We start from the raw sequence: 13295 nt of genomic DNA, 5'->3' as shown, positions 1-13295 counted from the left end.
AATTAACAGAGATATTTCAATCAACTTTTTAATTATTGACTTCAGAAAGCACGTTGCAATTGCGATATTAGAACCTGATCTCCACATGATGAGCTCCAACCACTGATGAAGCACAAAAGTAATCACAGCGCGCGCTACAGACTTTAACTGTTTTACTTCCGTCATCTGCTGTGAACAGCAAGTAATCGGCAAAGAAGAGACAGAGACATCGATATATCGGCCCTCACTCACCGTCACAGAAAGATGTCACACGCAATTCAGGCAAACCCTTTTCGCGGTATGTTTCACGATCTTCGTTTTCTTGTTTTATTTTTTGCTTTGTGCATCACCGCTACATATCAACGCTTATCGTACCGGGGAAGGGTGAGAGCCGTGCCCAGCAGAATGAGAGGGAGTGATACGGCGAGCGACTCAGAGCACATGAAGGAAGAAAAGAAAGCAAAAAGAATACAAAACAAACATCGTGAAACATACCGCGATAAGGGTTCCCTACATTGCGTATGACGCTTTTCTGTGACGTTAAGTGACGGCGGAGATATCAATGTCGCTGACGCTCTTTTGCCGACCACTTGCGGTTTACAGTAGACGACAGCGGTCAAATTCTAAAGTCCGTAGCGCGCGCTGTAATTACCTTTGTGCTTCATCAGTGCCTCTAGCACATCATGTGCACATCAGGCTTCAATATCGCGAATGCAATGTGCTCCCTAAAGTCAACAATTAAAAAGCTGATTAAAATATATCTGTTAGTTAGTCCCCAGTAACTGAGAAAAAATACGGCTTCCTAGTAGCTGCCCCGTCGAGTAATCCAATGACAAAAGCGTCCTATAAGGAAACTCCCCTTTTTATGAAAATTTGTTGCAGACAAAAAGAAACACCCTGTATATGAGATACGCACATATAGTAGGCCAAATTTACATAACAAGCGAAGAATTTAGGAAAGCAAGCAAGTCAAGTCTAGCGGAATCAGGCAGTCAGCGGAAGGCAACGCCTTCCGTGACCAACGGATGGCAGTTCCCTTGTGGTAACGCTTCCATGGCAGAGTCCGACCGCCCTGGTTCTCAGTACTTTTAGTGGAACAATTCCAGTTACACCATTTTCAAACAATACTAGCACGTTTAGCACAATGTTAGTGCTAGTTACTAGCACATTGTGCTAGTTACTAGCACAATGTACGACAGGAGCAATGGAGGAAGGAATCAGGTGAGGTGCCTTGTCCCACATGAAGGTCAAGCTGAAATTGGGGGTCAGCCATGTGACGTCATGGCTAGTTTTTCGGTTTTGGTTTTACAGTTCTTTGCACAGCCGTTCTAAGGGCAGTTTCAGAATTACTGGGCGGATGTTCCCGGTTGCGTCTCCAAAACGACCCAAAAAGTGACGTGTGCAAAGCTTTATGATTGGTCCGTTCTGGTAACGTGGCGCTCAAAGCCCTAAAATTCATCCCTTGTGCATACGCCACATGACCCACGCTTCTCTTCCCTCTCGGATACCCTTAGTACACCTGCTTCTCCTCTTTCCTCCATGGCCAGAACAAACGGTGTGACGTCAGAGCACCGGCCAATGGCGGCCAAGCGTAACAAAGTTTTACGCTTTGTAGCATGCGAAGCATGCAGTAATGTGCGCATGAGTCGCAAAATGCTCTTTTTGTTTTGGTGAATGGGAAATACCTTGCACTTGTGCTTACCTGTTGCAAAGCTCAAGATGAAGCAAATGTTCCTTAAATCCTCCAACTAGCAAAACATAACTAATGCTATTATTGCTACCACCACTACTAGCATTGTCGACTACTTACGCTATCTATCACATGCAGCAAGCCTATGCTTCTGACTATGACAGAGATATTTTTTAACGCACTGGTTCTGTCTTACGTTGACCTGGCTCTCACGGAGGCTGCCTGTCTTGTGGAAATGATGGGTGAATTCGAGTTCCGATCCCTGGCGATCGAATGGTGATTCTCTGATTAAAGAGAAGATACCTTTTGAAATATCTTCTGCACGCCTTTTTTTATTATATCCTTATCCTTATCTTGCTACGGGACGTCTGCCTTTCTAAGCAAGCACGCTAGGACGATTTAAATTAAACAAGCTGGCGCCATGCACGAAATGGTGATGATATATGAACAGGCAGGCAATGAGTATGTCACTGTCTTCTTGTTATGCCTAACGTGTCTAACTTTGGGTCACTTTGAGAGGAAAAAAAAAACTCTGAGACAATTGGGACAATCCTTCAGAGAAGCTTCGGGCAATCATTTGGAACACTGAAACAGCACCCCTATGCGACACCATTGCTGTGCTCTGTTGCCTTATCGCCCTTTCCCGACTGTATGAGAAATATTAAACAAATTATTCCCCTAGGGTTTTCTCAATACAAAACCTCCACGTGCTACGACGTCTCACCGTCTGTCACTGTCCGCCCCTTTCTATACGCGAAAGTCAAAACACATAAGCGTTTATTTGGAACGTAGCTGTTTAGGCGGCAGTTGCAAATCAACGCTCTTTCACTTACTTTTTTGTGTAGTCGAACCACGCTAGGTGTTCCTTCTCACAGTCTGTGCTCAACGAAAATTCGTCGCAATTCATATAGTGCAAGGTACCAGGAACACTCTGAAAAAGGCGTAATTGGTGAATCATGATGTCACCCTGCATGAGGAAGGCAGCACGACACCGGAGCACCAGTGTATGTGCCTGGCAAGATGGATTAGAAATACTAGGTTAGAAATATTGGCTAGGGATTCGCTATAGCAGGTGGTGATCGATATGATGACATGGTTGCCTTGTACACGTCCCATGTCCTGCGTAACCCCATCGCATTGATCTTCTCGTGAAGAAGTCGACATCTCGTGTGAATTTTTATTGTGCGTCTTTAGTAGACGTCTCAGTACAGCTAACCTTTCCATTCAATAAATATATATTCCCCCCCTCAGTAGAGCTACATCTCTGGTTCAAAACGTCTTAAATGCAGATGGCACTAGACAGTGATTGATTTATCCAGTCCCCCCTACGTCACACTGAGACCCTCAAAACATAGGAGACATCCCCTTAAAACTTTGTGAGATTACGCAATATTTCGTCAGAGAGCATAGAAATACATGGGAGTAGCGTGCATGTGACCCCCCCCCCCCCCCCCAGGCTACTGCCACCTTGCTATTCCGAGGGCCTAGGGTTGCCACAAGTTGTCCTAGGGTTACCCCAAGGCGTCTTAGGGTATGCCTAGGAGTTGCTGGGGTTACCTCAGCAGAACCTCAAGATTTCTGGGGTAACCTCAAGATGTTCTGAGGTTACCCCAGTCCTTTATTCAATAGGACGAGCACGGGGGGATGATATAAGGAGTACGATATGTGTGGCGTAGCATGCCGGCATTATTTCTTACGGAGACAACGTCGATGGACGAGCCGTCCAGTTCCGTGGGCGCTGCTATCGAGGGGATCGTCAAATCAAACGTGTCGCGCATGTATATAGGTGTCTTATGAGACGCCCTAGGATTACCCGAAGACGTCCTGGGCTACCCTACGACGTTCTAGGGATATACCATAAGAAACCATGTGGTTACCTTAAAATTCTCCCCAGGGCATAAGCTTACCCCAGGACCTGGGGTACCCAGGTACCATTTCTTTTTCCTACACCCTGGATTACCCCAAACATCCCATAATACCTTAAGGTCTCAGGCTCTGGGGTAACCCCAGGAACACATTTTCAATCCTCCGATAGCACTGTCGTACATTTTTAGTGCTGGGGTCCAGTGAGCAGTTCCTAAGATTACTTGCGGGCCACACCGCGACCTTTGTCATTACCCTCAGAATGTGTTGCGCTGGCGCCAGGTACTTTAGCGGTAAGACCCAAAGTGTTTCTAGGGTTAGCAGATAAAGTCCTGGGCAAACCAGGACCTAGGGTTACCCCAAACGACCCCAGGAACAAATTTTCGATAGGGCGCCCTGTCCTATCGAATATGTAGAGCACCGTGATTTATCGCTGAATAAATGATGATTGCATATGCAACCCAACGCATTGCATTGACCCAACGATGGACAACACTATCTGCGGTCGTGCCTCAAGGAGGGAAGAAGCTCTCATTCATCGGCTCCGCCTCAACGTCGCCCGCACTCCGTCACTGCTGCTCAAAATGGACCAGCAAGCCACACCCTTATGTTCTACCTGCAACGTTGAGGCAGATATTCGTCACCTTCTGGTCGACTGCCGCCGTTCCAAGTCCTTCCGCGACAACCTCAAGGCCCGCCTGACCATCCTCGGGTACGCCATCTCTCTCGCAACACTACTTGGCACACGAAGCCGGTGGCGTAACCGCGGCGCTTCTCCACTATCTACGTGATACCGGTCTCCTCAGCAGCCTGTGACACCGTGTGTGGGACGGCGGAAGACCTCCGACCCCTCATCGCCTACTTTTAACTACCGCAGGACTACGCCCTAACGAATCATTTAGTAAGGAATAGCAAGCCGTCCATTCTGGCTGGCCTTTCCTGTGGAAGTAAATAGGTTATAGCGCTACCGTCACTCCCATACTCAACCTCCCCGCACATATTTTGTTTTGGACTTTCTGCATAACATATGGGAGGTACATACCATCACGTGATATGTCTTTACGAAGGTTTCTGTGCCCGCAGCATAACCAGGCGGCGGCGGCGGCGGCGACCGAATGACGACGTCTGGTTCGTGCAGCATGTTGACGCACACCGCTACGAGGCAAGAGAAGACAAAGAGGCGATTTACGAATGTGACCGTCTTTTACTTTTGCGTGATGTGTTATTTTATCGATCAAGGTTCACTTCTTATCAGCACTCAGCCAGACGTACAAAAATCGACTCCACGACGAGCAGCGGTGATAATGATAATTGGTGGCTCTAGCGGCTTTAGGTGTCTAGACAACTATGCTCATGAAGACTATGGTCACTGCCCCTTGGATTCGTTCTGAACCTTGAGGGTTCTTCGTCGCATATATGAGCACATGGTCACGGGCTTAACCTCTAGCTCTTACGTAGAACGGCGTGTCTGAGCAACTTGTAGCATTTTACCAAGGTGCCCGCTTCTTCACCCGGGTTCGCACACGCGCAACCTAAGGCTAGCGCTCACAATGGCCAACTTTCTGCACCAACTCGGTCCAACTTTGGAATTGGTGGAAGTCGGCCAGCGTCAGCAACCATGACCAACTCGAGCTGGCGGGGATTTACGAATTGTGTAGTCGGAAATAATTGTTCTTTTTATGTATTTTTTTATTAACTAAATCTACTGAGACATATACTGATCGGCATTTTTCAAGAGGATGTTGCTGTGTTGCTGAATAAGCTGGCGTATATAAGGCTCTCTGTGGCTGGAGTTGCCGAGTTGGTTCGCGCGAACACGTCGTGTGTGAACAGAGGAGTCTCAGCCATTCCTGTTGCTTCTCGCGAGCACGTGACATATCTCCCGCCTCACTGGCCAGCTGTGAAGACTGAGCTATAGATGTAGTCGCGGTGCCCATTTTCTACTCTATGTCTGTTATCCTCGTGCTTGGACTGCAGGTTATCATCCGTTCAAATTACTTTTTCTTTTTTTTTTAACATTTATCCGATACAAAAATTGTTGCCATGTGTCACAACACTTCGAACAAGTGAGCTGGACTATATACTTGTCGAACTTGCGAAGTATTGTGTACTGGAGTTATACCTTCTGCATTGGAAGTGACAGGTGGCTCGGCCGGAGGCGTTGGAGGAACCGCGCATGATGTGATCCTTCCTGAAACAAAAAAGAGAACCACTATATAGGGGGTACCACCCTAGGTACACCATAGGTAGGTAACACGACATCATGTCGCTAGCTGTAGTACAATGGTCTAGCGGTGCATTATTCAAGCACTAGGCAAGCGTACGCAAGAAACCAAAGTAGACATGATAGAAAAATACTTGTTTTTCTCTGATCCACATAATCTGGTTTGCAAATTTTCAGCGTTATTTTCACCGAAGCCACATAGAATTCATACATAGAAGTTCACGCTTCCACTTTAACGTGTGTCCGCATCTAAGAAATACCAAATCCCAGCTCAGCCATCTTCATCAAAGACCTTTCCTTGTGGTTCTACTATCTTTGACCCCGCTTTGTGAAGCCCTCATAAATAAAAGAAAGGAAACATATTTACCGGCAACCCTTCTGACCTCGCACTGGACGCGTTCCTGCGGAGAATCAAGACGGATCGCAATCTCTGCTTTCTGCGTCGGCCCGACCTCGATCTCGATGTCGTTCGTGGTTGGGTAGTGGCAATACCTGCGAGAAACAGCTTTGTCTAACTTGCGAAAGTAGGAATAATAGCATGATCATTTAGTCTAGGAAGCGCTGAGTTCAAGGATGCTGAAGCTTTTTTTTTTTTCGCCCTGTTAAAGGCAGTGATGTCCGTTGGCTGCTCTCCAATGCCTCGCAACAATGGGCATTCGCGGTCTGTCCACTGTTTCTGACGTGCTTGAATCCTACAAAGAGCTACTGCTCCGGGGCCACTGCATAGTATTACAGTGGGTACCTCGTCATGTGGGCACATCCGGCAATGAAGGGTTTACAAGGCTGCCCTACGGGGTCATCAGATACTTTCAGCCCATTCTATGATCTTGCCCAAAGGTGACCGTCGGGCCCTTGTCCGTGCTATCGAGACAACACGAGATCACAGTGGCTGCATGACATGACACCCTACTCTCGGCTCCACGCAGTGGATTCGTCTCTCTCTCTCTCTCTCTCTCTGTCGCTTCCCCGTCGCCTTTCGCGACACTACGCATCTCCTCTTCACCGTATACGGCTGAATGTTGCACTTACCCCAGTTATGAGGCAGCGCCTTGGTTGTGCGCCATCGGAGCTTTGTGCATCTTCAATATGCGCATTGACCTGCTATGGAATGCACCACCTACTTATGGAATGCCCTGACTACCAGCGGGAGCGCGAGATCTTGCAGCACGGAATGCATGCAATCGACCATCGCCCTTTTACCAGAGACAAGGTGCTGGACCCATTGTTCAAGCGTTCATACGCACCAAGGTCTCCGTCACCTTTGGGATTTCCTGTCATCAACACGCCTCTCCACCCTACTTTGATCACCTGAATCCTCATCTCCATCATCATCTCTCACTATCTACAAATGGCACCAGGGCAGCATCCAGCCTGCTGGCCGGCATCAGCCCCATCTCGTCTCTTTGTGTGTGTGTGTGTGTCCGTTGAACCGTCGACAACCCAGTGCTAACGCAGTGGCCCAAAACGTCAGTTTATACATTGGATTTCCCTCTCTCCCCTCCCACACCACGCGCTCCGACAAAGATACCACAGAAACCGAGGATCTGGATCCGCCCCTGTGCTAACGGGGGTACCTTCGTCTTTATTACTACAAACATTTATTTTTCGTACTTTTTTGTGCTTTTGTCTAATTTTCACAAATCTGTCATACTAGTTAAATTTGAAAATGCATGCCCGACCGGAGCAACAGTAGCGGGAAAAGAAGAACGCCTCGTGGCAGGAATTTCAACTTTACTTATCCCCGCGGAACTCTTGTTGAAGAAATGACTCCGAAATAGAAAATTCGGAAACACAGTTGGGGTCAGACCCGTTGCCAATACGTACTTAACACATACTGGGCTACGTGAAAAACTTTTTGTAAGAATGAAATGATAACGCACCTTTGGACATTGACCGTGATGTAGCTGTGGTTACAAGGCTTGTAGTCGTTAACCATGTACACGGGACACCTCAGGATGATCTTGGACAGCTTCGGGGCCTGTGGTAATAGAGGAGCAGTTTACGATTGCTCATCCGATGCCTCGAAGAGGCATCGTCAGGCATAGAGAACGTTGCTTATATATTCTCTCTTCTAGGTTCATTTCCTAGGTCTGTCATCCCCCCCTTCCTTGGTGTTAATCCCTTACTTTCCAAAAAGCAATCGCCAAAGCTCACCAGGACAGTATAATGCTGTTCGTTCCCGTGCAATGTTTTCCCTGCTGCAGAAAACCACTGGACGCCGTACCTCACGAGGTCTAATACAGTCGTCGTTTCCGGCCCTGAAATTGAGGAATTAGATCATAGTGAATATTGCACGAGTATTTACAATGACTGAATTTCTCTACAAATTAAAGGGGCTGCGACGTTCCAGGACGTGCAAGGTAAATGGAAACTGCATTTCATGTTTTTTGCACACACAAAAAAAAAAAAACGCGTAAAAAGTCGGCAAAACGAAAACCGAAACTCATCCAGCTCTGACGTCGTGGTAGTCACCCGTGGTGGTGGTGGTGGTGATTTCGATAGGGCTTGCCGTTGTCGGCCTCACGTAGGTGGGCGTAGGTGGTAGTCACCCGCGTTACTGACGTCGCCGCGAAAGAGAACCAGTAGGAATGGCCGAGACTCTTCTGACGTCAGAGGTGGAAGTACGGCACGTAGAAAAATAACCTCACTATTTTTTTTTTAATGTGGCGTGCAGTGGCGTGCAGGAAGGCGTGCATAATGTAATGACTACCATCTGTCAGAGTATCGCAACCCCTTTGAAAAAAGATATCACAGGAAGGTCTAGCATTATCTTACTTTCTTCCACTCGCAAGACACACTTGTATTTCATCGTCACCGGATTGGACGCCCTGAAAACTATGGTGCTTTCCTGAGCACCGGGGTACCGGTACGTAAAATCGATGGAAGGATTGGTGTTGCTGCAGAACCTGAGTAAGAAAGAACGCTTCGGTCACCGACCCTCTGTTACTTCGCTCATCTCCAACGAACAATTGCAACAACTCAAGTGGAAAGTGCTTAACGTGATACCTCTCCTTTAGTGTTCGAGTATTTACGTCACATACATGACTTACTTTTTGCTGTTGATCATCAGGAATTTGTCGGTACAGTTCCCTCTCCTTTGCATTCCAGCTACGAATGTACAGTGTACTCGTATCCTTGTTCCTGGCACGGCCTATGATTGACAAAATTGAAAGGGCAAATTATTCCCTGCCATCGACTGAAGTAGGTTATGCAGAGTCCAGTATGGTAAACGAAGTCGGGCAGCTTGAGCAAAATGAGCCACGACATGGCGTCCTGGACCGGGTTCGAACACACAATCTTGGTAGTAACCGGACACGTTACCGAGTGAACCGCCGAGGCCGGTAATGTGTAAATTGACAGATTAGATTAGATAAGGCGAAAAGAAAAACATGGAGGTGTTAGCCACGACAATGTCCTGACTCGCTATAGTCCTGTACTAAGGGAAGGGTCTCAGGACGAAAGCCGTCGATATTTCGAACGCAGGTTGCTCTCCTTCTGAACGCCCAGAAGATGAACAGTCTCTGTATACGAAGTATCGGAGGCACTCATCCTTATGGGCACCTCCCTCGACATTTCCTTACAGTCTCGCTAGATCTTCTGTGTGTTTCTTTCTCTATATGTACTGTAGGTGCAGGGCCGTCGTCCAGTGTCGCGGCACACCTGTGATGTTCCCTCCTACCTTGTCGTTACACAAGAATATTGTGGTGTACTTAGCGGTACAGTTGATGGTGCTATAGTGACGTAGAGTTCTTGCGCTGGTCTACCCGTTATATTTCTCTGAGGAACGGTCGCGCGGTCGTGCACGTTTATTGGTTTCCCTAGGCTTATCCGATGGTGAGTGTCTTAAGGTAGTTATGTCTACCTTGTAGTACCTACCGGAGTAATAAACACCATCCTGACCGGACTATACTTCATACTTCAGGTATCACATGCCAGTGATAACAGCCATACGAACTGAACGACTGCATGCAGATGACCCCACTGAACATGGAAGTGGAAGAACCTTCCGGGTCAGTGGATGCGGATCCAGTTAGTGTGCGCGTGTGGCAGTGTAACTGAAGTTGTAGGGTGTTAGTGTAGAAGTAGTAGTGTTAGTGAAGTTAGTAGGGTGAAAGTAGGGTGTTATCCGCAAATTACACCCCTTTTACACCCTAAAGGGTGCAAAAAGATTTCCTGTGTGTCCTTGGCCATCGGTAGATCGCCCATGACCGGAACTTTTTTAGACACTCGGGACAGTTGAATGCTTCGTAACTTTTTTGTTTTTCCTATATCATATCAGGCTCTACGCCTTAAACAAAAATACGCTGCATAATGTAAAACCCTGAGACCAGGGAAGACGAAAGGACAGACACAACACGAAGCCTCGAGACTTCGTGTTGTGTCTGTCCTTTCGTGTTCCCTAGTCTCGGGGTTTTGCATTATGCATCATCTTCACTAGCTCGCTTGCTTCCTAGCCATTTTTTTCAAAAATACGCTGCTCGTTAAGTCGTTTACACCTTGCTAGACACACCCTTCATCATACATATGCTGGCGCACTATAGCCTCAGTTGCCTGTGCACCACTAAAACTCCATCATCATCACCATCAAATATATGTGATATACCGTACGAGGACTCATTCAAAATCATTGGATGACTTAGGACTCACCAAAATCTCGTACCCTTCGCCGTAGTACAGGTAGTTCTCTCGGCTTACAACCCCTTCTTGCTCCAGTCTCTCTGCAGCGCTCTCGAAGAGTTTTCGCCTTTCCATGTCATACTCGTAAGTGGTGACAGCTTTGTGTGGTCCACTGATCTCGGCTACGTCGTTCGTCAGGAGGTCGATACACATCCAGTAACGCACTGTTGAGAAAGGGTGGATGCTACAGCGATGGGATACTTTCAACGTGGAACGAAAGAACAGAAACTGGAAACGATAAGGTCCTAAAAAAAAATCTTCGCTTCACAGTCGTGAGGCAACTATATCTTCAACGTGCGCCGCAGTCTCAGCACACGGTATCTAGCATCCCTCGCGGAAGACGACGGCGTATACTCTGCCACCAGATTATACTAACATCTTCGGGCGTGTTCGAACCCGGAACCTTGAGATTACTAGGCGGACACGCTAAGAAGTGATGCACCGAAGCCGGTCGGAGAGAGGTAAAGGTAGTAAAGAAAAGTGGGCAAGGGGCGGAGGTAGCAGGGTTGCGGAGGTTGCCTCTCCGGAGTTGGAATGATTCCGGAATCATTCCAGATGCCTGGAATGGAACGGAATGGCGGATATTGTCCTAGGAATGGAAAGTGAAATAGATTATGCAGAAGGTTGGGCGTGGCTCGCCAGAAGGGAAATGAGGAGAGAGTGAGAGAGATACATGATGACGATGATATGGGGATGGAAATGAGGACAATAGCCAAAGTGAGGTGGGGTAATAAAAATTTAGCACGACAAATGAAACACAGTAGGTTACGTAAAGCACGTGGTGGTGGTGGTGGTCACGGAGGTGGGCAACGTCACGAACGTCACGGTGGGAACTGCTTGCCGTATGTAAAGCAGCGTTGACCAATCGGAGGCACGATAGATGGAGTGAAGTAAGGACAACTAAAATGCGGTAGTCTACGCAAAGTCAAGTACGATTATTGTAATTAGAACACGAAATTGACAAAGTAGAGCGAGTAAATGTGACGTAAAAATGAATCTTGAAAATATGTTAAGAGGGGATACGACCTCCGGCGGCCCCATGTATTTTCTATGGGAGAAACAATGCGATTTTTCTCGGCTAGTACTGAACCGATTTGGACAAGGATGGCTCTGAAGACACTGTAACATTTGTGTGTGTGTGTGGATTTTTTTATAAAGCTTACGAAAGCTGCAAATAAAGTTGACGTCGAGAGTCCCTAGATCAATTACCGTAGCACATACGTGAAATGCGATCAATAGCATTTTTGCGGAAGCCTTTCTGGAATATTTTCATACCACATTCAACGAGGACTACACATAATTAAAAGCAAATGACGTGTGAAGTAAGCGCTGCCTCGTACTTGTGTTACATGTATGTGTGTATGAGAAGAAATGTGGGAGAGAGTGCGGTGGTCCCGTTAGGTGAATGAAGCCCCTTGGTAAGTCGTAAAGCAGATGTCAGCGTAGCGTAATTGGTTAACGCACTCGACTGGCAATCGAGAGGCGCGTGTTTCAAAGCCCGTCGCTGTCTGGCTTTTTTTTCGACGACTGCCATATTTCAATCAGTTAAAGTGGGGGATGACGTGCTGTATTTCTTTTTGCCAACCTCTATGCACATGGGTAGATAGTCGACATACCTGTGGCACACTCCGGCGGTATGCTGCTGCTATCCCTTGGGTCTAGGTGGAGCTGCATCGGGTCCTCGCCTGTTTCGACCTCCCGATTGTCCTCAAACACGTCTTCTGTAAAAAAAAAATAAGACGCGCTTCACAAACAAAGAAGTTTGGAAGTTTGTTTTATTTTTTCTTACATGGAATATTTACATGAACTGTTAAATAGGGACTGCTAGGCAAGCCCGAGATGCAGTCCCAAAAAGAAAATTCATTTATACATGGAACACATACAACATACAACAGTCCTGTGTAAGAGAAAAAATGAAATATTCATAAGAGAAAACACGTATACACGCAAAAGGTATCATCAACAGCAAACCTAACTGACCTATCATAATAATGACCGTAGCGTCATTAAATTACAAGGTGGTTGTTGCGAATCTGCGTTATTGGATCAGTTTTAATCACGTTATCCTTATATCCTGCTATCTCTCTTTGACTTTGCATGCACAAAGACCTAGCTCTCAGTGGTAAAGTATTCCCGTACTCTATTTTTAAACGCTTTAATACTTTTAATGTTTTTTATATGAACAGGGAGTTGATTCCATAATTTGAAACCGACGTAACAGAAAGAGTGAAGCCCGTAATCCGTTCTACACTGAGGTAACGTTAGACAATACACATCTCTGCGGGTCGCATAGTGTCGGTCACTTAACTTAAGCTTGATGAATCTCAATGTGAACTCCGCTCAGAAACGCCAGCAACGTAGTATATATAGCTTTCTTCAGCGTAGCATTTCTTCAACTGCCATTGTTCAATTGAAGTCCCCGCAGAAGCAGCGGAGTCTCTAAACGCTCGTCTATTCGAAGGTTGCAAACTTGGGTAGCTTGAGAAGATGTCGCCCACAACAATATGGGAGTGAATGGGAAAGTGTCAGAAGCGACGTGTAAATGGCGAGGCTGTGTCCTCGTGACTGAGCGAGACTCAGTATACGCTTATTAGAACGTATAGCTCACAAGGTAACGTGCAAATGTCATTGGACATGCTTATGTTGGTTGTTATGGCGGCGGAATCCGCGTGTCAAGTTTTAGCATGAGTTTTTAGCACGAGCATGAAGTTTTAGCATTTAGTGAAGTTTAGCATCTCGACGTTGGTCCCGAGACGTTTTTCGCGAAGCTGTAAAAGAATATGCTTCCACCGTAAAATGCTGCCAATGTAAAAATGACATAAATATGTCGTCATGCTTTAAACGCATCGTAAAATCTTATAC

The 13295-nt window shown here is 46.7% G+C and overlaps 1 protein-coding gene across 1 annotated transcript in view; it reads right to left on the bottom strand.

Annotated features, from left to right (window-relative positions):
• LOC135398816 (mucin-2-like) overlaps window positions 1-13295 on the bottom strand; it is a 47506-nt gene that overhangs the window by 16138 nt on the left and 18073 nt on the right. Inside the window, exons 3-12 of the mRNA XM_064630310.1 lie at window positions 12050-12154; window positions 10404-10597; window positions 8807-8907; window positions 8532-8662; window positions 7911-8014; window positions 7637-7734; window positions 6124-6248; window positions 5655-5723; window positions 4575-4687; window positions 2503-2600 (exon numbers count right to left, since the gene is read on the bottom strand). Coding sequence (XP_064486380.1) covers window positions 2503-2600; window positions 4575-4687; window positions 5655-5723; window positions 6124-6248; window positions 7637-7734; window positions 7911-8014; window positions 8532-8662; window positions 8807-8907; window positions 10404-10597; window positions 12050-12154 — 1138 coding nt within the window. The remainder of the gene's footprint in view (window positions 1-2502; window positions 2601-4574; window positions 4688-5654; window positions 5724-6123; window positions 6249-7636; window positions 7735-7910; window positions 8015-8531; window positions 8663-8806; window positions 8908-10403; window positions 10598-12049; window positions 12155-13295) is intronic.

This window comes from Ornithodoros turicata, chromosome 6, assembly GCF_037126465.1.
Source record: "Ornithodoros turicata isolate Travis chromosome 6, ASM3712646v1, whole genome shotgun sequence".
Lineage (NCBI taxonomy): Eukaryota > Metazoa > Arthropoda > Arachnida > Ixodida > Argasidae > Ornithodoros > Ornithodoros turicata.
This window is presented reverse-complemented; position numbering and strand designations above follow the sequence as displayed.